General features: G+C 41.7%; 1 protein-coding gene across 1 annotated transcript in view; it reads left to right on the top strand.

Annotated features, from left to right (window-relative positions):
- The window catches only part of TMEM132C (transmembrane protein 132C), a 177895-nt gene that overhangs the window by 98046 nt on the left and 56287 nt on the right, over positions 1-23562 (top strand). Inside the window, exon 3 of the mRNA XM_065646400.1 lies at positions 1805-1951. Coding sequence (XP_065502472.1) covers positions 1805-1951 — 147 coding nt within the window. The remainder of the gene's footprint in view (positions 1-1804; positions 1952-23562) is intronic.

The following is a 23562-nucleotide window of genomic DNA, read 5'->3' as shown; positions in this document are numbered from 1 at the left end:
TGTATGTCCTAATTAATAGGAGCTCAGGTATTGACTATGTCAGGCTACATGGTGGAAAGGGCAATTTGCAGCTGCTTGTTGTTACAAAGTTGTAATTCTGTTCAAAATACAAACATGAGGAACCTCATTTTGACTGGTGTTATGCCATTTCAGAGCTCATCTCAAGGAACTGCTGAACAAAGTACCTAAAGGTTCATTTTATATTTCTCTCCAGTTGCTAATTAAGAGCATCGTGCAATACATCCAAACATCTCCTAAAATACATGCTGCCAAAACCATACTGATAGATTTATAGAGATTTCAAGATTGGTGGTAGTCTTTACTTATTAATTAAATGTTTATTTATTCGTTTATTTCAACCGTAATATGCTGGAAAACTTAATGGGACTTAGAGCTTCAATGAACCTTGAGTAACAGATTTGGTTCTCCCTTTACTTTTTCTGTTTTCGTTTCTGAGTAATTCAGCTGAAGGCATTAGAGGTGGACCACGCTTGTGCTAGTTTTACTGGAGTGAGACAGTAACCTGTGAAGCGCCGTGCTGGTTTGTGTTACAAAGGAGAGAATTAAGCACTTACACATTTATACTGAGAAAAACAAAAAGTTTTCTTTTTCAGTGCCTTAAATTGGGTTTTGTCTCACTGTTGAAAAACTGCAACAAGAGACAAGTACTCTCAATCATCCATGACTACATTTTTAAAGTGTTTTAGTGTCTAAAGATGCAAAAAGACCAGCTTTTCCAGGAACTTTGGTGCTAAGTCTTCATAAACATCAAGAAGATATCGACATGTTGTTAGATGATGATTTCTGCTCAATAGCTAACATTTTGTGTTGCAGAAGTATTTTAGAAAACTACGTTTTTCACCGTGCTTTAGCCTGGTGGCTCTGGTGAAGCTGTTCCTGGTGAGCAGAGTCTGGTGGTGATGGTTAAGCAGCCCTTTGCCTTCTCCAGCTGGCGCTGAGGCCAAACTACTCCCATCGCTCTGTGATTCTACCTGGCATCCTGCTCCCCAAGGACTCAGCAGCTGCTGTGAGTCCTGGCGCTGGGCGAAGTTTGCCCCTCAGTGTCTTTTGAGGAGAAGTGCTCTATGAGTATCTCAATTTCACATTCCTGGTGCTTTGTAATAGAACCAAAAATCAGCGCTTAAATGTTCCGCACCCAAATATCTTTGCTGGAAGTCCTTTATATGAATGCTCCTTAATTAGACAAGTGCTCTTTAATTAACCCTCCGTACAGTTATTGCTGATGTTATTAGCATCGCTAGATAAATACAGGTAACTTTTCCACAGGACATAGCAACTAACAGTGGCAGAAACTTGCATCCTATAAGAACATCTCTGCGTGACAAAGTCTTGCCTTAACCAGCAGCTGTATTCCCTCCGGGCTGGAGATTTCAAACAGAAATTTCCTTGGGAATCTGTCACAAAGAGGGAATTGTCAGGCAGAAGAGCAACAACCTGTCCACTGTCTGGAAGAATATCATATGGAATAAAAATGGGTTATTTAAAAAACTCCAGTGAAGCATTCCTCTGCGCAATGACGAACCACAAGTTTGTCTGAACAGAACCTTCCATAGTCTTCTGTGTTGGGCCAAGTTTAACTTTGGGAGAAATTATTGCCAGAATAGGGAAAAGAACCTGGAGCGCAGGTTTTCCTCTCTTACGAATATTTACTGATGGATTAGAAACATATCTAATATTTAGCTTAAACCTGACATATTGAGATTTCCATGCCTGAGCTACATTGGGAAGATCGCAGTCCTGAATGACTCTCTTGTAAACTTTTGACAATTGCTGTTTCCAACAGAGCAAAGGTGAAGAAAGGTGTAAACATTCTCAGTGCAAAGACAAGTGACCCCCGGCAGTGGGACGTGAAACAAGAGGTGGGGAATGGTGGAAAGCATTCGACCACAACAGTTATTTGTCAGAGGATAGCACCAAGTTCAAGGAACAGGTATGAAACCTCATATTCTCGGCACATTAAACTCATTTATATCCATGATACCATTCATTGGTTGAAAGACTAAGGGCTCATATTTCCACTACTCGTAGCTATTAAACCTGTAGCCTGGAAATCTGGAGACACTTATGTTAACTACGGTACCATCTGCTGATCTATAACCGGGCATCTCAGTTTCCAGGTAATAAAATTCATCAGTTTAAATTAAAAAATGAATAGAATAGGCCTACTTTGGCAGGGGGGCGGCGGGGGAGTGTCACTTTGGCATGAATATGAATATCCTTAATTTTAAAGGTTTTTACCGAACATAATTTTTTGGCTTGATAGTTTTGACCTTGTTTCTCTGAATATATCACAGCCTCTGTGGCTGGTTCATCGAGCAAGCAATGAATTCTTGCACAGTGAACCACTGTAACTTGGATTGCTTTGTACAAGCGTTGGTACAGGATAATTCAAACCTTTCAGTGTTTAGTGTCTCGTGTGTAATACAGAAGAATCCCCTTTTGCAAACAGTTACTTCTTTCAGAACTGGACGTTCCTATGCTAAGCCACACTCTGGTAACTGTCGGAGGCACTGGGAGCACTGGTACAAACTGGACCGACAGTGCCTGCTTTCCTGTTAATGTGTTTTTACTGGGGCTTGGTCTAGTTGTTCCATAGACATAAAAGCAGTGTTTTTTTCAGAGTGATTGTCTTCTGCAGCACATAGTTAAGTCGTATATCGCTGCTTTCAGTGGGAATTATTTTGCTCTTGCTGTGTATAACCCTAATGAATTCTCACAGCACCGCTGTCCACGCAGAGCGCGGTCGTTGTACAGATCTCAGCAACGCTTCCCTGCTCTGCGCTTATTATTACCCTCAAACCTGGGCTCACTGAAGACTATCGTAAAATCTTCAGTGGATGCCGGGTTGGTTATTGCTTTCCCATGCAGTCAGTTTGTACTGTCTTCAGGCACAGAAAACCTGAGCAGATTTTAACATTTATATTCTGTTCCCAGAGTGCCTGGGAAATATTAGACTTCTGTAAAGTGTGGATATTTCTCTTGTTATGAGCAGGTCACTGATTCAGTGTATTTACACTTGATATCATTGCGGCTAGTGAGATTTTCAGTGGAGAGCTGGGGGCAAGGGGGCAAGGAAAAGGAAAAATATATAATTTGAGCCTTCCTAGAAGTAAAAAACCAAAACCGTTTGAAAGGGAAGATGTGGCTTTAGGACAGCGTATAACTCTGAGTGTATTCGCAACTGCAGAACTATAATAGTCAGGTTATCAAACCACAAATTAAATCTTCTCAATCCAATTTGCATAAAGTCTAATTAACCCATAAAAATATTTTTAGCACTAATTATGCAAATAAAACTCAACGCTTTAATTAATGCCTCTCTCATTTGTGTATGTAAATAGTTGCTGTCTTCTGAAAGCATGACAAACCTGGGTTTGAATGGAATGTTTGTGTACACGGAAGAGCTGGAGAGGGAAACCTGGGCATGAATGTGCTGGAATCCCAGTGGGAAAGCACACGATGTAATGGGCAGTACAGTTACTGAGTTTCTAAGCGTCATTTGGAGCCCTCTGTGCAGAACACAAATATTCTATTAAGCTAATTTAATTTGGTTGAGAATTGCAAGTCCCTAATGGGATCTTTCTGTGCTGCCACCAGCTTTTTCAGGCTAGTTCAGCAGTGCAGCTCATCTGGGTGATGTGCAGCTCTGCAGCAAGGTCAGCGTAGATGTGGGTATCGTTCTGGACTTCCAGCATCAACACAGGCCCATCTTCTCCAGCAGCAAACCCGGCCAGCTCATGAATATGTTAGTTAATTTAAGCAGTGAGAGGTGTTTTCCACTGTCTTTGCAAAAGAGCTTCTGAAAACCAAGTAAATAAAAGTTTGTAGTTCTTGAATGCTTTATGGAAGTTCACGCAGCTTGTCAAGAAGATGACAGGGTGTTCTTTTTCTTTGCACAACCAGCTGTTCGTAGCACAGCTCAGAGAATCCGCTGGCAGGAAAGGAGGATGAAGGGTCCTCTAGACTTGTGCTGTATTCCTCTGGGCTGCAACCAACAGGAGTGATCTGGCTCTCCCCTAGTATTGTCACTTGTCCCCTGTTGGTTGTGAAGTCAGAATATTACTTAAATTCATAATAGATTCTTAGTACGTTGGAATGCTGCCTCCTACAAACTATTTTGCGGTAGCCAGATAAACCTGCATCCAGGATTCGTTCTGGTCACAATGGGGAGAGTGATGTGCTGAGCTGTTAAGCACATGAACTGGAAATTCTGGCCTTTCTCTGTGTGCTCTTGTTTACCCAGAGATCTTCCAGACGCACCGTGGAGAATCATTGCCCTTCTCCCCCTTCATATCCCTGGAAGAAACACATGCCCATGCTCAATATAACCACTCATTTTTGTTGCCATGTGGCTACTATCATTAGCGTATGGATATAATTATATTGTAAGCACTTTAAAACAAGCGGTTTTTATCTGAATGCAACACCACTTAGCAACTAATATACCTTTCACGTGATATAAATAATAAAAAACAAGGGACATATTTTAGATACATCACATCAGTAATTATTTACCATTACATTTTGAGAATGTGGCTCACACATTTTGACTTCTTTAAGTAATATTTGTTCTCTTTGAATTTGTGCTGCTAAAGCCAAGAGCCATAGCTTCTTAACTTAGATTTATTTTGGAAATACTTCATCACTATAGCAAGCAACTGAAAACAGCTTGAAATCAGCAATGTTTGTGTGCCTCATAATGCAATTTATGCTGAGATTCAAGCAGCTATTGATGAGGATAACAACAGTGCTGATTATTGAAAACAAGTCTTAGGTTACTGCTTGGTCCCTTGTTTTCCCTTGTTTCTTGTGTCTGGAGGAAAGCTGGTAGGTTTGAAATATGTCCTCAGGGTAGAAGACGAGACATTTTTGGTAACTATTATAACTGTTTCCATGTCTTAGTCTTGCCTCTGTTTGGTTCCAGCCTAAGGTTTGCGTGGTTGATTTATGATGTACCACGTCTACCCTGAGAACAGCTTCAGTCAAAGGGCTTGTATTTGCTGTGTAGTTTATTCTGGATTGCCACCACAGGGTATAAGAGCTGTTCCAGGACAGAGCAAGGGTTATTTTTAACCTAAGCAATTTTTTAAAATTGTTTTTATAATTTATTTATTTTTTTAATAGCATACCTCCATCAGCTGGTATGTTGTCAGCTGTGGGGATGAGAAAGATGGATTAAAGGTGGGAGCAAGGAGGGTTAAGGGAGTTTCTTAAATTGGCTTCTATGCCAAAGCCCAGAGCATCTTGTAACTGTGGTGTCAAGAACTAAGCAGTGACTGGGGCTAATCTAGGCCTAAGTCCTCTTGCTCCTTCAGACCTAGAAGTGGGCTGGAACAAGCTGCCTTCGGTCCGTTCTTCGGCTGATGTTTCTGCCCGTGGATCTTGTACTTTATTTGCGGAGGAATGGAGTCACCCAGTGCTTTTGATTTCTCGCAACCGGACGGAGAAACTGAGTGTGGGAGAACAGAGAGACATTTAGAAAAACTGACATAATGGAAAACTGCTGTGATGTAGTACTTTATCCTCTTGGCCTTGAACCTTTTGAGAGGCCTGTGGGCTTACAGCTCGCCAGCCATCTGTCTGATAAAGAGGCAGACTGGGGCAGAGTGCTTCCAGATGTTGGGTTAATGTTTCAGCCTGTGTCGCAGTCACTTATTCCCCCTTCCACACGCACACGCATTTTTTCAGTTGTTCGGTTTGTGTTTTGTTTGTGTGGTGGCGTTGGCTTTTGTTTGTTCGCTTGTTTTTATTTAACACCGTCAGGGTATCGTCGCATTCAAATAGAAACAGGTTATGATGTTACCAGTTTGCGTTTCATATCATTTGGGCATGGAGGAAAGCAGCAAAGCTGTTACAATTCTGTGCAGGTCCTTCCTCTGTCTGGCAGCACCATATGCTACCAAGGGATGTCAGTGAAGTTAATTCTCTTGTGATTGAAAAATAAAAGCGAAGCGTGTACGTACGACACGCCTGAAACCTGAAAAACTGTAAGCCGTGTGGTATGTGTATCTGGCTGTACCTGAAAACGGTCAGTCTGTGCCCAATATATGGACACAAAGAAGAGTCTTCACATGTTATGAGCAGGGTGTTATTAATATTTTTAGAATCTGGGTCATCTTCCCCTGGCCCAGTTTTGGGTCATTATGGTTTGTAGAGCTCAGCAGAGCGGCAGCGGTGCCTGCTGACCTCAAATCCCCGCAGTCTGGGCAGAGGACAACGTTTTCACAAGGACTCGGAGGTTCGGTGCTCAAGGCTCAGGATTTTTTTACTACAGTTGTTTATCCTTCTGACTGATGATCGAGGCGGGATCAGAGCAGAGGTGGCACGTGCCACTACTGTAGTAGTAGATGCTCATGAAGTTGTATATGGTTCATTGTGCTCATCACCTCATGGCACAGCCTGAAGAATTTCTTGTCTTCAGGAGGTCACATCTGTGTCTGCAGAAACTGATTGGTACAAAGTATAGAGATACTTTGGGAAGAAGACATCAGCAGTGGATTTTTTTTTTTTTTTTGCCATTGAACCCCAAAAGAGAAACAAATTCTATTCGTTTATGAGAAAGTCACATACGAATAAGCATTACGGCCTCCTGAGTGTTTTGTTTTAAGCATCATGCATATTTTGGTGCAAATTAGGTGCAGTCTTTTAGGCTACTGGCAAATTACCAGTGCAACCCTCAGAGCTTCCAAGGCAAGACATTCCTGTGATGTGCATCTGTCTGCTTAAAATGGCACGTGGGAATGTATGCGTGTAGCCGTCAATGACAGTATAGGGAATAATATAGCCAAGACTTCACCTACTGCTTTAAAGATCCTTTCCCTCCACCCTTTCTCATCTGATTTCCCACATAATTTCTCTCTGCCTACTGTCTTCACGTTTTAAGATTTCTCTTTATGTTAGGATGCCTGTTTCAGGTCAAATTAGGGCACAGATGTCTCCAGCATACACTGTAGGTGCCAAAGATACACTGGACATCTGCACATATGGCGGAGGATCGGCCAGCTGTGTCTTGTAACAATATCTTTTCTAGGGCACAGAAGACCAGGGTTAGAGGGTTGCTTCCCAAAGGAGCCTTTCATATGGCTTCTCTTTTGTTGCTTTGAATGTCAGGAGTGTTTATCAAAGCCCTGAGCCGGGAGGGGGAAGGATGAAGGATGCGTTTGTGCCCCTCTCAGGAGCAGGCAGCCCGCGGGACGGGGGCGGACGCTCCGCTGCCGTTGCCTCGCTCTCTGTGTCTGCCACCGCGTCTGAGCAAGTGTCTGCACAAACCGTCTGGAGAGGGAATGTTGATTTCGTACACCTTCTGTCTTGCTGGGGGCTTGAGGGAGCAGGGCAACTTGTTGAACCTTATAAATTCTGAGTGGTTTCGACTTAATGGGCAGCCCTGACTTGCGTTAAGGAGAAGTGAATTCCATGGGAGCCCACGTGGACAAGGACTCTCACTGAGTCTGAAGGACCCTTTCTTTTCAATACTTTGCATAATGCAAGTTCAGAAAGATCAAATTTGAGATAACTATGGCAATTGTCACGGCAACGACATATGTCTCTCTAGTTTTCGTTTAGCACCTACCACTGCAAGGCCCTGATCCATAACTGGAGCGTTGGCCCTACCATAATCCAAATAAATAACAACACTATTTATTATCAGCCAATTGTTTCAATAGAAATTTTTGTTTTACTTGTCATCAGCGTAAATACTGCTTCCTAGCAGATAAAAACTGAGTCAGAAAACCAACAGAGTCTGCACAAGTGTTGTGGAAGATACTAAATAGAAAGTATTTTCTTTCTTATCAGGTATGTCGTGATGTTCTCTCTCCTGTTTGAAATTCAAAGCAAGATATTATAATCTAAGATGAGCTTTTTGAAAGCCTGTTGTTAGGCTCTATTGAAATGAATTTTCCTGTTGGATTTCAACAGCAGCAGTGTTAGACTCAGTCCTGACCATTCAAAAAGTACATTAGTATTTATAGATAACTTAAAATAGTATTAGCCAAGGAGTAAGGCATTCCCATGAGTTTTCTCTCCAAGAAAAGAAATTAATTGAGATGAGATAACGAAATGCATGAGAAGAGATCTGTTCATGTTCTCTACAAAAGTTGCAGAACAGTTCCAATTTTTTTTTTTCCCCATTGCGGAGTTCCTGGGCCTGTTGAGAAGCAGAAGGGCTGAAGCACCAAGAGGATAGTCATTCTTCACATATTTCTTGCCCAAATGAAAGCATCAAATTTGTTTGCTCAGCAAGTCTGTATAGTTTGGAAAAGCTTTTTACATGCTTATCAAAACCAAATGCTGGAAGCTTAGCCAATGCGCCATAACCCAGCCCTGCTGAGAAAGCTGTCTTGCTGTCAGTGTCTTCCCTGCTTTCCAGTCAGGTTGGATATATTGTTTTAGCTCATTATTATTTAAGCAGAGCAAAGCCCCACACATATTAAATTGAATAGGATGTGCAATCTTGGAATGATGGGACAACAGCTTTATGTCCATTCCAAACTGATAGACAGGTTCAGTAATAACTGTAATTCCTGATGTCAAGGGTGAGATTATTTTTTGATATCTGACAAAGTATGTCATTTCTCAGAGTGGCTAGAAAATGTACAGTCTACTTTTCAGCCTTTGACATATGTCTGAGCATGTGCTTTGCAAAGCCCCTGGAATACGCAGTAGGACAGTCTGGCTGTCCCGCTTGCATCTTCTGCCGAAAGCTGCTGCGTTCTTGCCTCTTGCACACAGCATTCCCTATTCCTTTCCATTTTAACAAGCTGTAATTCATAGCTCAGTTATCTGTGAAAAATCCCCTGATGCAGCACATTCATGGACTGATACTTATGTTAATTTTTTCTCTTCGCACTTTAAATCATGAGCTCTAATTTGGGGAGGTCGGCTCTCGTGTGGCAGTTGGCGTGGTTGGGGTGTTTCAGTAGCTATTGTCACGCAGCCTTGCTTGTGATCCGGAGGCACTGGAAGATAAAGAGACAAAAGGTGCAGAATTGGGGGGGAGGAATTTGTGCATGTGTATTTTTTCTCACACTGTCTTTGAAGCAGAAACATCTGCTGAAAGCCGTAAACAGCTGAGTTCAGCAATACCACATCATGCTGCCAAGCAACTCTGCTTTCCTCTGTAACTTTACAGCAGAGGAAATAAATCAGGCAGGCAATAAAGAATGAAGAAAATTTAGGAAAAAGCACCAAAAGCCAAACCTTTCTAGAATAAAGTGAATAAGATCTTTGTTAGTATTCGGCGGAGCAAATTGAAATATGTTTCTTACACACATAAGCTCTCTATACCATTGCTGCTTGAGGAATTTCGTAATAACAAAACTCCTCTGAAGTCAAGATGCTTAAAACTGGTCAGGGGAGACCTCTGGAAAATAGGCTACAATCTCATAAAAGAGATTTAGATGATTTTAACCATTTTTCCCATCTCATGCTTTTGTTAGATCAGTAGCAGCTAACCAAATGACAACAGTAAAGTATCACCGTTTATCTGAGACCTTTACATTTCCTTAGGCAAAGTACAATACATTAGACAGGTGATCCATTTGTTTCTGCAATGGCTGACTGTGATTTACTTTTACACTCAAAATTACTTTAGTTTGACTTACTGCCTAGTTAAAGTACAGATAAAAATCTCTTTTCTGTTTCTTTCTTTTGTTGTTATGTAGTAATGGTGACTGCTCTATGAGACAGGTGGAAAATCAATATATAAATGCTAAGTCTTTGTTGTAAGTCTTACAAGTTAAGCACGGTTGGTAAGAAAACCAGCACAGCTCGTGGTAGCTGTGGACTGAGAGGATTTTACGGCGTGTTGCTGGAGCTGCGGGCAGAGCTGTCCCCCGGTCACCACTCCCGGCTGTCACTTTGCTCAGATCATTAAGTTCTATTCCCAGTCGACCTGTGTATGTAATCAAGTAGGTGACGTTATTTGTATACCTGCAGTGAGGGATGGTTTAACACACTCCTGCTGCCTTCTTTGTTCAGAGACCACATGTCTGTCTTTTGTTGTACCTCTCACCAGACCTAAATAATAGGAAGACAGAACTCTGGTATTTTTGCATGCTGCATTTTTTTTTCTCTCTTTTTAATATTCGGAATTAGTCTGAACATATTTCACTAGCCTCCGCCATTCTATCAATTGCATATCCTCCAGTTGGAAATAGTTGTAATGGAAAAATAATTTTGTAAGCACATTAAAATTATAACATAAAATCACTTATATGATTGATACAGGGGTTATAGAGGAAATTGAGTCTTCATAAACAGTTGGCAGACCTAACTGTTGTGTCATTAGCACCAGCCTTACATTGGTTTAGCTTTCTATATAATTCAAACTGGACTTAGCACACCTTGGCAAAACCAAGGACTTCTCACATTCTGTTACGATGGATTCCACCCAATTCCCCCTGCACATTTTAGGTAGTAGGCAGAGATAATACATGCTTTTACAAGCTTAGAAAGTAAAAATCTTTGCTCGTTATAGACAAAGCAACTCCTGTAGTCTAAAAAACTACCTTGCATCAAAGATCATTTCAGGTCTCCACACATAAGTGACTTACACAACAAAGAGTAGTTACTCCATTGGCTTCTATAAGTCATCACTTGCAAGTCATAATTCATCTACAATTCGGGCTGCAGGGAGACCTCTGGTATTTCACGTTCTGGGAATGAAGAAAGATCTTGTTTTTCTTCACTATCGCTTCATGAGAATATCAGCAAACACTGACTTTTTTTTTTTTTTTTTGGATCTGTGCAGCCACCCAGCTCAGTAAACCAGATAATCCATGTGTATACCTGCATACATGATGGTAATTATTACAAAAGGAGTTTTAAGTAGCACCCCATTGATTTTTGGTTTCGATGCTGCAAATTAATGGACTGAGCATGCACTCTTTGTAATCACACTAGTAGAAATTCAATAATGACTCTGCCATAGTACTTGAGTGACCTTAGCTACTGAATTCTCTCCTGTTTCAACTATTTTTTATGAGACTGGCATATTTACCAATGCCATCGGATGGTATAAAACAAGGTGCCCTGTCAACCAAGCGTTACTGATAGACCGCCTAACAAGAGTTTTAATGTTTCTATCTGTTCTCTTACCCAAAGTAGTTTACAGCTTCTGTGTGCAGTGTTCATTGGAATGTACTAAGCAAAAAAAATTTCCGAGGTATATGATCTGCATGAAGTATTCCATTATAACTGCTGGATTTCAACCAAATCAGAGTGCAGCAAGTACTGCTGACAATCCCCAAAGGAATATAATCTCTCTGGTTAGCTTAGCAATTGTTCAGCTAGGTTTAGAGGTCTTAATTGTACTTGATTATCATATGTCATTTTTGTCATGTCTGAAAAACTGCAATAGGATGATGGCACTCTCCACTGGGGGATGCTATTTGTCAATTTTTATTTTGATAAATATTCAGAAATGTAATGAGACTGACCGGGAAGGAATATTTAAAGACAGATCTCGTTCCTTGCTGCATGTCTCTTTGGCTCTCTATACCTGCATAGTTCCACGGTTTGGTTATACCTGCTGTGATTTGCTCACAAGGAGCCAGTAAACTCCTATGCATTACAGATGAACCCTATTTAAATGTATAGCCAGTACAAGCCATTCCCAACAGTATCCTTACTAAGAAAAGTTAACCCAGAAGTGTCATGGTAAGTGTAGGACATTTGATCCCTAAGAATTGGCTAGAAACTCAGCTTTTGCCAACGTTCCTCCCAGAACCATCCAAGAAGGGGATTGTTGTCATGTTCCGTTGATCAAAGCTGTATGAATTCCTTTGACAGGCAGCCTCTCCTGCTCTTTTTCGTGTTTCTGGGGCTGGTAGAATTGCTGAGGTGAGATGAAACACGTAGTCATCAAACATCATATAATTGCCACATCCTTCAGTGCTACAAATCAACAGAGATTTGTTGCTGTTTGCTGCGGTTCACATATAAATAAGCCGTGTGGGTTTATTAAAAAAAAAAAAAATCTCAGAAGATACCCATAGTCACAGAACAGACTTTCATTTAGAGCAGAACCCAGGACATTTGAGGGCACTGGTTTTTACAGACACTGCAGACCACATTGTGCATAAATAGGCTCCGACTTTATAAATGTTTGAAAAGTGTGAACTCTTCACCATTATCTGCTCCAGGAGGAATACTGATTTCACTCGCTTTGCTCTAAGTGCTACACCTCAGCAACTGGTTTTGAAAAGATGTGTCTGTAATTGGTAATAGAAGAACTTAGCCTTTTTTAATAGGAGTTAATATCTAACTATTGGGACAGAAAGAAATAACCAGGTTTTGAATTTGGAGCCTGATTCAGCATTCAGTGAAGTTTGGAGAAGACTGTCCATTAGCATTGAGTCCTGCTCTTGATGAAAAACTTTAGAAGAGCTTGTACATCCTAAATACCTTTAAGAATACACATGCAGACACGTACAGACACGTGAGCAAGAGAGTCCTTCCAGGCCCTGAAGTCTGGCTGTGACCCACACATTGGACAGATAGATACCTTAACTGCCAAAGCACAGTAAATTATTTGTATTCATCAAGATCTATCATATTTTCTGTGCTTCCAGTTTTGCATTCCCCATGTACCTCAGATGGAGAGAAAAGACTTAGTTTCTGTGACACCCTCTCGAGATGAAAACTCCAGCCTATTTGGAGTAAACAGTTGCCTGAAGTATTTGTCAGGCTCTGTTATAGCTCCCTCTGCATTCTGTAAAATTATTCAATATATACAAGCATGAGTTCATTTTGCCAGGAAGCAAGACTATTAATCTTGCCTACTTTGAAGCCATATCTTTGTAGACTGTGATGGGTGACTTAACTGTTCAGATTACTTAGATTGTCGGAGACTTCATCCCTTTGTAATGTTAATGACTGCTGAATAGCTCAGCCCTTCATGAGAAATTTTTATTTTATTTAAGAATATTTTTTCTTTTTCATCTTATATTTTTTCTTATATTTCCCTATGTTTATATTCAATTCCCTATATTTCTTATTTTATTACATATATTTTTTTTTCTTATAATAACTCCCCTCATAGGGGATTTGGTTTCTAAAGAGCTGATTGTTGCATGCTGTTTTACTCATGAGCCAATTGAATCAGATGATTTGCTGTTTCCTGACTAATGTCAAAGAGTGTACAGAAAGCTCTTTTGTTCCAGTGAAGATGTCAGAGGGTTTTGAAGATTCCTTTCTATACAAATTCTTTACATCAAAGTTTTACAGTATGTACCCTACAAGATCTAGAAATGCTGCTATTTAAACACCAATGCATCTAATTAGTCAGTAATTGTTGAGACCTAATACACTCTTTAGCATGTTTATTAGAGCTATTCCAGATATCCCTGAAGACAGATTCAGAAAAGTGTGTAAACACATTAGTTTTATAGTTGTTGCCAGTTTTTCATCTTATGTAGGGAAAGGGATGGGGTGTTCGTGGGCACTGAAGTGACAAGGTTCTCGTCCCTACAGTTCAAGAGCTCTCAGCTACTGGTAGTAGTCACCAACCCGTTTCTGTAGGACCCCAGCCTGACCTGTGCTCTGTTGGAGGACAATGTCATCTCCCGCTTCCCAAGAACGTAGCTCCCTCGTTTCACACGTACAAAGCAGAATTGTGCTCCTTGTAGACACATTTTTGTTTCCACCTTCTTGATGGGTAAGTGCTGTCTGTTACCAGAGTCTAACAGCCAAAATTCTCACATATGGCAACATCTACGTGAGAGAGGATGAGCACGAATGATTGTGAGGGATCAAGGACAAGGAACAGGCAGCTCTCACACCCTCCTCATGGAGCTCACGGGGAACTTGGTTGCAGTCTGCCCGCATTAATTGCTTCTCGGTGTGCAAATCATGCACTAAACACTGAGAACGCGGAGCTTGGGTCTGCACACCTCAAGGCTTTTCCACAGTTCAGAGCCTAAAATGCTCTACGGATTAGCACTGAACCGTGCGCTAAGTCAGCAGACCCTGTGTACCTTGGCTCAGCAGTGAGGATTTGAAGAAGAAAAAGGATCGGAGGGGCTAATTAGCTGGGTCACCAAGTGGTCAGGCTTGGCAGGGCTGAAGGGAGGAGAAGCACTCGTAACTGTGAGTAGGATGGAAGCAAAGATGTGCTTGTGCAGCCCAGGTCTTTCCTGAGCCTTTAGAAGTTTTCTGTCTCTAACTAAAATCAAGTGTAGTTTATGTGAGCATTTCAACTTCGATCTTCCATGTCTCCGTATTACTCTTTCTCAAATCTTAATGCTTCTGACTCCAATAGCAGAAACCCCTCAATGATTGCCACACTCTGAGTGATTTAATGACAATAATCATCTGTAGGGAAAAAGATAGTTTAAGTGAATGGAAGTGGTTATTAGATGCGAGAAAAATATGCCAAAAGTTGTTCTCTCTTTGCTAACTAGATGTAATTTAAATTTTAAAAGAAGGTATTGAAATTACTACTCTTGGAAGGGAATCCAAAACTATAACGGTTATTCTTTTTCTAAGAGAAGTCACATTTCTCCTTGGAGCTAATACCATAAGGTCCTTTGTGCTGAAAACAGCATAGTGCTAAGTAAAGAATAGAAATGTAAGTTAATAGAGATACGTACTTTAAATATGAAACTTTATAGTTTACTGTGTACTGTTTATGGTTTTGGCTTCCTCCTGTGCATTCCAACCCACTGGAGTGTGGAAACAGAGAGTTCCCGTGTTGCCGTCAGTCAGTGACAGTATTTTGACATTGGTACAAGAGAATATATATATATATCCAAACCCAAATCTGTTTCTGTTGAAAGTGAAATAAACTGTGATGATACCTGGAAACTTGGGTTGGCAAGTCTGGAACTTGCAGGCTTTTGCAGAGTTTCCTAGAAGGGTGTGAAGTTAACCTTCAAAGTCCTTGTAGGACCGGCGTCCCTCTAGTCTCTTCTGAAAACCGCTTTCCACATTCATCTGTCTTTTTACTCTGTCTTAAACTTACTGATGTGGGTAGAAATCACCTTCCTAAGTTCTCCCTCTTCTAAGATATATACTGGAGATAATGGCCATTATTTCTCTGCTTGACATTCCAGGTTAAAAATACCAAATGCACTCAGCTCGGTCCGCCCTCTAGTTTCAGTCAATTTCTGGGGAGGACATTGATTTGATTAATTACCCGTTTGCAGCAGAAATGTACTGGAAGTCGCTCGGGTGACCTTCAGATCATGTAATGGCTGATCCCTGGGACCTCTCCGTCACAAGCAGAGCTTTGGCCTGTGCCAGTCTCAGGGTCCGTAGTGTCAGAAGGGGGAAATGCTTAATATCTTGTATCCTTAACATTTACTTTCAACCCCGTGCACTTTCTCCTAGGTGCTGCATTATTGATTAAGCCCCCAAAGATAGGAACTTTGCTATTATGTGGGATGGCCGCAATCTCTGCACTTTACTGCTAGAACTATGGCAGGCAAGGGAAGGCTATCCTGCTAACTTTAAGTATACATGTTCTTTAGCTCCCTCCCCCTTACCAAACCTTGAGCTTGCTGCCTAAAAATGTCCTTTACAAGAAAAAAATCTGTAGTGCTGCAGAGCTGGCTGATTTGCTGGTGACCTGCCTGTAAGGACCACGTTACTCAAGTATTCACTTGTCCTTTGAACTTGAAAAGACAGACAGGTGGAGCCTGGGGTGTTACTTGGTACAAAGCAAACATTTTAAAAGCACAAAGTTTCGGGTCCTTATTGGTAATGGAAAGTACTATTTTCAACAGCGCCATTTGACATTTAGAAGATTAACTGGTATTGACTTCCTATGTGAGTTGGGCTCCTGAGTATCTGAGTCACTTTTGGAAACCTGAGTTGGCCATCTGTTTCACTTAGGCTTTGCAGTGCCAAGTGAAGCAGTGCTTAAGTACTTTGATGACTATAGTTTGTAGTGCCTAAATTTAAAAAAGCATTTATTTCAAGAGTCTGACACCTATTGGAATTTTCAGAAGCTCTGGGGCCTTGAATTCCCACTGCCTGAGACAAAGCAGATGTGTTTAAAAGCAGTTGGAATTTGAAAGAAACTCGTGCTTTTGCAAACCTCAGAGGTACCCCGTCGCTTTTGAAAGTGGAACTAAGGTACTTCCAGAAATTTCACCTGCCGTCCCAACCAGACGTCTGACAACAGAACCTGAAAACGAAGAGTGTTTCCTAAAATGGGGCAGAAAAGTGAAATGTAAAATGGTAGCACATATAACAGGAACCTCCTATTTGTCTATAGATTCTGAGTGTGTGCATGGAGGACACAGGACTGGAAACGTGGACATTTGGGGCACTGGAGGAGCCGTTTTTGTTACCGGTTTGAACAGAACATGGGCAGGAAGGGCAGATGTGGCCATAGTCCAGCACAGAGAGAGTTCACCAGCTTTTCAGCACTGCTCTGGCATGAGAGGGATAGCAAGAATGATTTGGGAAGAGCTTAGCATTAGGAAAAGAGCTCTGTTTTGAGCTTGACAGCAGAGAAGACAGAAGACTTAGGAGTAGAGGGCATAAAAGAAAAGGTCACTTAGAATTCTAGCTTAGTGGTGGAACATCCGTGAGATCCATGAGAGTCAGGGAGCTGTGCGGGTCAGATCAGGGGAATTGCGAAGAAATAACTGGAGAAGGTCGGGGCGGAGCTGCAGGTACCTGCCCTGGACCCGCTGGGAGCAGCCGAGCCTCCTGCGGGAGAGCAGGGACACAGCTGAAAATAGCAACGTTAATGTGAAATCAATAGTCGTCTTTCTTCTTGTTCCTTTCTAGTGTAGGCAGGTGACAATCCTCATTCCCGTCGTTCATTCTCCGCTGTGTGACTCGGCAATAGCAAACTCTTCCTTTAAGCTCAATAAGGATGTTCATAGAAACTTTTTATTGCTTTTAACAGGAGTTCAGCAGTTCCTCACTGCCACATTGTGAAACTGGGCCAAATAAACAGCAGAACAGTCCATCCATCACTGCTTTAATTTTGTGCCTTGAAGGAGATGACTAGTCGAGGGAAACGGCACACGAAGCAGTTTGAACAGCCGTCTCCAGGGCATTTAACACCAGGGGAGGCTCAAAATCAGACCTCTGGGTGCCCTGGCCCATCTTCAGAATGTTTCAGTACCCAATTTTATTTGGGATAGCCTGCATAACTTTCTAGGATTATGTCAGCTTCCTTCCTTTTCAGTTTGGCAGTGAATTTGATGCTGCTGAAAAGTGGCTGTTTTGAGAACTTTGGAGACTGTAGAAAGTTTGTTGATCAAAGACATAAGGAACAGCAGCAACTTCTTACTGGTCGTCCCCTGTGATGTTCCTTGACCAGAAGAACAATTCTGGAAGTCCATATAATTTTGAGCACTACATTTTTTTTCATACTTGTAATGCTTGGTGGCAACAGTTCTATTTTGATGCCATTGCATTTTCGATGACAAAAATTCCGTTGGCAAGTTGCAGCCAGTGCTCACTCCTACTCCTGGATCCAGAGGACATGGATGCAGATTGCCGAGGTTTATTACAGCAGCGTGCCGGGGAAGCCAGGCAGAATGATCGCCTGAGTCGGCCTCCGCTTCATTTTACTGCACACAGATTGTAGCAGTTTTTCCTGTTATCAGTTCCCACACCATATACAAAGTCTTTGATAAATATGATTGAGAGAGAATGTAAAATCCATATGGATATGACTGGATAGAAATCTTATTGTAGGAGGCTGTGAGGGCTTGATTGATTGTGTCGCCACTTCTCTTTCTCAATAAATATTTTCCACTTTCAGAACTTAGAATGTCTTAAGCTACTAGTTTTTGTCTAAATATGGTATTGCTTTTTTTTTTTTTAATCTGTTTTAATTAATTGTATATTGATTGTTGTTAAGGAATTTAAAACAATGGAAAGTGTTCAAGTTTATTCCTGCAGGTGGATCAGGAACATATAAAAGCCTTAGTTTTGTGATTTCTTAGCTCTAACATGAATTAACCAGTCATTGCACTTTCTGGATAAGATGGAACTGGACTGGTTAACATGACAGTAGATGCAAATAATTTTTGAAATATTTAATTCCTCCTGTATAACCTCACTGATTTCCTTTATAACGGAGTAGTCAAAGCCTCCCTCGTGTAGTAGACAGAGCTCTACACAATCTTCGGTACTCAATTTAACCATACATTTATTGTTTGTGTCCTCATTTCTCTGATGGACTCCTGTATGACCTTGGGCAAGTCACTTCATTTTTCTATTCCCAGCTTGCATATCATAAAGTAGCTCGTAGTACTTTACTTCCAAGAGCTGTGCATAAAAAAATTCTGTCTGAACACTGTGAGAGAAGGGTATTGTTATTGTTGTTGATATTATGTATATATTTAAGCAAAGCGTTCTTATGGTCTTATGCATCATATGAGTAGACTCGCTGAAGGCAGCAGGACTGTTTATACATTGAAAGTGGTTTGCTGGACAATGGCCAGAAAATAGAGATGAACCTATAACTAGTAGATACTCCCGAAGGCACTTAGCAGCAGGAATTACGGTTCAGAACCGTGTTAGGAGAGTGGATGGATATATAAATAATTGTCATCAGGATTTAAAGTCATTCAGGAGGCATGGTCTACTTTGCAAGTAAAGAAAATGTAGGTCTTGAGGGAGTCTGTGTCCCGGCTAAATCTGCTCATGTAGAAATCCTCTTTTTTAGGCTTTATATTTTGTAATCATTGCAATTTAAATTCAGCTACAGTCCACAGGATTTGCACATTTTACCACCGTTAAGGAAGTCAATAGGAGCTGTGCATCTCGCTCACTGTAGCTGCCCTTCAATAATTAACTCCTTCCCATCCCCTAAATCTGGGCCTGATACTGGGAGATGCATCTCCAGACAATTAAACCTTCCACCAGAAGAATATTCCATTCTGCTCTTATCCCTTTTTGTAGTTCCTTCAAGTACTTTCATTTTATGTTGAGAAAGTTGTGATTGTTTGGTAGTAAACAACTTTCAAGGAATGACAAATGTTGCTTTGCCCATTGAAAAGAGAAACAGATGTTCCACAGAGTGGGAGAGAGAGAGGAAAATACCCAGGCTTTACCAATCTGCCATGTTTAATTTTTTTCCTGTGGTTAAAAGTGTAGAATTGAAACCTGCAGGAGAGGGAGTGTTGAACATCACCTCAATCATCCCTGCTAAGTGTTATCATTGCAAGAAAGGCATCTTTTTTTTTTCCTTTCTTTCTTTTTTCCCCTGTGTGTGTGAGGTTTTTTGTTGTTGTTTTTCCTGGAGGAAATAGTAAAATATGACAGGTAATTTTGTAAATGAAGACAGTAAGCAGCTGTTGAAGATGATAATGTCTGAGTGGTTTTGTTGTTTCCATGAAAACTTAGTTACACTCATTTTGGATTCATTTTCCATTGTCTTCTGTTAAATGAGAATTGCTTACACGGCTGCTTCAAATGGAACCTTGATTGCTTTCCATTTACTGCTGAAACCATGAAAGACCAAAAAAAATCAAATGCATAATAACATTTATGAGTGGTGATACAATAAATTCTTGCTATAGTGCATTTTAATTTGATAAATTAAAGTTTTGCTATGCAGCAGTTTGTGTTCATGTATGAGACATATACATTAGCCGTTTAAATTCAATACTTTGCTGAACAGCAGTAAAAGCAATTCTGGCTGTTGTTGGGAGCTTTTGGTGTGGCATGATGAAATTCCCCCGAAGTTTCAGATACAGCATGGGAGAAATGATGTTAAATGTGCTCATAGAAAAGGAAGTGCAAGGATAGTCTTGCAGCAAAGCCACCAAGCAGTGGTTTAGAAGACGGAGCTTCAGTTCACACATCACCCACAGATTTCCTGTGTTAACTTTGTCAGTGCTGCTCGGAGTGGGGAAGGAAAGAGTCGCCCTGGCAGCCCAGGCACTGGAACGGGGGCTCGGTCCAGTCTCAGGTGCTGCAGACGTTTGATGTGATCTGGAACAAGTCACTCTGTTTTCTCTGGGTCTCATTTTTCCATTTATAAATGGAACTAATAAACATCTTTCCACTCTTTCTTCTGGTTTATTTTGTCTGTGTGAACCACGAGGTCTCCTGGTATGTGAAATCATCCTCTGCTCTGTGATGAAGGACAGGGGACTGCTGGAGAGAGTCCAGCGCAGGGCAACGAAGATGCTGAAGGGAGTGGAGCATCTCCCGTGTGAGGAAAGGCTGAGGAGCTGGGGCTCTGAGCTGGAGAAGAGGAGACTGAGGGGTGACGTTAATGGGGATCAATATGGAAAGGGTGGGTGTCAGGAGGATGGAGCCAGGCTCTGCTCGGTGACGACCAACAGTAAGACAAGGAGTAATGGGTTCAAGCTGGAACACAAGAGGTTCCACTTAAATTTGAGAAGAAACTTCTTCTCAGTGAGGGTGATGGAACACTGGCCCAGGCTGCCCAGGGAGGTTGTGGAGTCTCCTTCTCTGCAGACATTCCAACCCGCCTGGACGCCTTCCTGGGTAACCCCATCTGGGTGTTCCTGCTCTGGCGGGGGGATTGGACTGGATGAGCTTTCGAGGTCCCTTCCAATCCCTGACATTCTGTGATTCTGTGACGCATTAATACCACTTAGCACAGTGGTGCGCCAGCATTCAGTGGAATACTGTAAAAAGAAAGGAGAATGGTTACAAAGAGTCTAAGCCATAATTCAGTCCTGCTTTGAAGTACGTTTGAGGCGTTTAAAGTGTCTGCTGACTCTCTGCATATGGATGATTTCACCCAAGATAAATTTTTCTTTGAGTCTGAGAAAGTGGTTGGCGTCTATTGTTTGCGAGTTTGTGGAACGACCAGGCAGGTGTCAATGAAGGTCATTTGTTTTGTTTGTTAGATCGTACACTTAATAACACTTGATTCCTGTTATGACCTTTTACAGAATTTTGTTTTGGCATAAATGTCAGGAAATGCAGCTGAGAATGAAAATATTGATGTATTGCCAGGATTTAAATTGTAACCTAGGCTTGCTGGATAACAGATATACAGGCAGCCTTAATCATTTTTGAAACATTTCTCCTTCATATAAATACTTCTGAAAATGTTTCTAAATGCACGTTGTTTTCCCTTTGCAAGGCTTCACACCATGAAAAGCATTGCTCAGGAAGGGAAATCACTGCCTCTTTAACAAATGGATATTCAGAAGTTCACTGCAGAGTCATTTTTTATAGCTTCCTCGCCCAAAAATGTTCAGCTCACGTGTTCCAATACATTTTTAAGGAGCTCCTGTTTTCCTTCTATTGAACCAATTCTCTTGACAGGCTTAATAGAAGGACAGGCAAGACAAATGGCTGGTGTGAGATCATACGGTTAGTCCGTGACCCCAGAAAGGGCTTTGACACAGACTCTTAACACGAGACCACGTGGTGCTTCCCAGAGCCAAGAGCATCCAGCTAACGGAGACAGCGGCCGCGCAGCCCGGGGCCAGCGCCCGGGGCTCTGGAGCAGAGGGAGACAGAGTGGCAGCAGATGAGCAAGGAGAACTTATCTGTAAATGGAAGATGTGATCCGAATCCCCTTTGGCAATGTTCCCCTGCATGGGAAGGGCCCAGGTTGGGTGGTTAATATCACGGGAGGCTGACGGTAGATCTTGGCTAGCTAAGGATACCGTAAGTCTAATGTGTAGTTTGAGAACTGAGAACAGGGAAGGGAAGTAGGTGCAATTCAACCTTGATAAATTCAGCCTGTCCAACATGTTTTCTTGTGTCTCTATTACTTCCTTCTATATATATACATACACACACACATACATACAGCATTTTATTCAAAAGTTTGATGTTTGCAGTTCTTGGGCTTGTCACAGATGTTTTTGTGCTTGTCAGTAACTTACATCAATAATTCCAGAAGCCTTTTTTTCTGTTTACTGGCATAGGTAGAACACGGAAGTAGCGTATGATAATTTAATACAGCCAGCTAAGATATTCTCTGTTTTTTCTCTTCCCTTTCTCTGTCCATTTCACCAAGACATTTTCATTCTGTGAACTAGGACATCAGCAAGAGGAATCAAATCAGAATCCACTGGTGTCAGGAAATAATGTCAATTTACACTCCGTGACATTTACTGAGGATGAAGAGACAATCTCCAATAGCCTGGAGCAGCTCTTCCCAGTATTGCCTTAGACACAATTTTGTCTTTATATTTGAATATTTGGAGCTCAGTATTCGTGTAAATCCCTTTTTCTATATTCAAAATGCTCCATCTGCTTTGGGAAACCCTTTAAATTAGTCATAAAGGCCAAGTCTCTTTATAGCAATAACTGGATGGCACAGACATGCTATCTGCAAAAATAAAAGCTAACATCCTGGTAAAGCGTAATTCATGGAAGGGTAGGCGATGCAACTGAAAATTATTAAGAAAGTATTTGTCCATTTTCCAACATCTTTTAGGTTGAATGTCATGTAGATAGGAGCATGTTTAGAATGTATAACAGACTCTGCAGTCGGGGAGGAGAGGGACGGAGACAGCAAAAGGAAAACCCATCTCATGTGCAGCGCAGCCAGGTCATCGCTGGGAGCAGAGCATTGCAGCTGGTGGAATACTCAATAGCAGCCTCTGAGCAGCTCTCTGCTGGTGGAAAAGGTCATCTCCCAGTTTGCCTTCGGCATCAGAAAGTACTTTGAAATTGCCCTGGCTTCTCTAAGCTGACAGTGCGGCTGGAGAGAGCGCCTGAGGGTACCAGAGAGGTGACAATGGAGCGGTGGCCCCACTCCCATCAAAATCAAAAGCAGAACGCCGATTGACTGGAGTGGAAGTTAGGTCAGGACCAAAGTGTCGCATGGAACATATTTCAGTGTTGTCATCATGCTGATTTTTCAGACACAGGAAAATGGTTTAGCAGTATTCACTGTACAGCTTCAAGAGTTCTGAGAGATGTTGACACAAATTTTAATAGATGGATCGTTTCCTGCACAGTACGGTTTCTGTATTTAAAGAAAAAGCGCTGCATGCTGAGGGGAATAATAATGTGTCCATGATTCACTCCTTTTATAATCTTGTTCTGAAGGGGATGTATCTGACAGATTGCTACCCCAGGAAAATCAAACTAGATTAAGGATCCGTAGCTGGGAAGGGGCCGCAAGGGGCAAACTCCTTTATATTTGTACTGTTAATTTCCAAGACCCCCCAGTCTAGTTGGCTGTCATCCTTCCCCCCTTTTAACCTTTTTTTCATATTGCTCCTGCAAACCTCAAATACAAATCCACGACAGTGTTCTTGGATTTTCTCTGCATACAGCTCCGAGTGCATTTTCCCATTGGCAGTTCCGCCGAGAGCACACCACAGCTTGCACTGACAGACGTCTAATGCTCGTCTTGAAGAACTGTCTCTAATTTGACATTCATTCGGCTGTGGAGTCAGTTCTGCTGGTGTTCTTATACAGGAGCAGTTAAAAAGTGCAGGAAGATTTCTTAACGTGCAGACCAAGGTGCAAATGCGATTGAATTACCCCGGATGAAGTGCTGGCCCCAGCAGAGCGGGGGCTCTTTGCCGATCCGCAGGAACGTGGCCGTTTGTGCCCAGAACTACTGCAAAAGTACTTGAGGCAGCGTCACAGGGGGACAAACTCAGCCAAGAGATGGCT

Source organism: Caloenas nicobarica, chromosome 16, assembly GCF_036013445.1.
Source record: "Caloenas nicobarica isolate bCalNic1 chromosome 16, bCalNic1.hap1, whole genome shotgun sequence".
Classification (NCBI taxonomy): Eukaryota; Metazoa; Chordata; class Aves; order Columbiformes; family Columbidae; genus Caloenas; species Caloenas nicobarica.
Note: the sequence above shows the minus strand (reverse complement) of the source record. Positions and strands in the feature narration are given on the sequence as shown.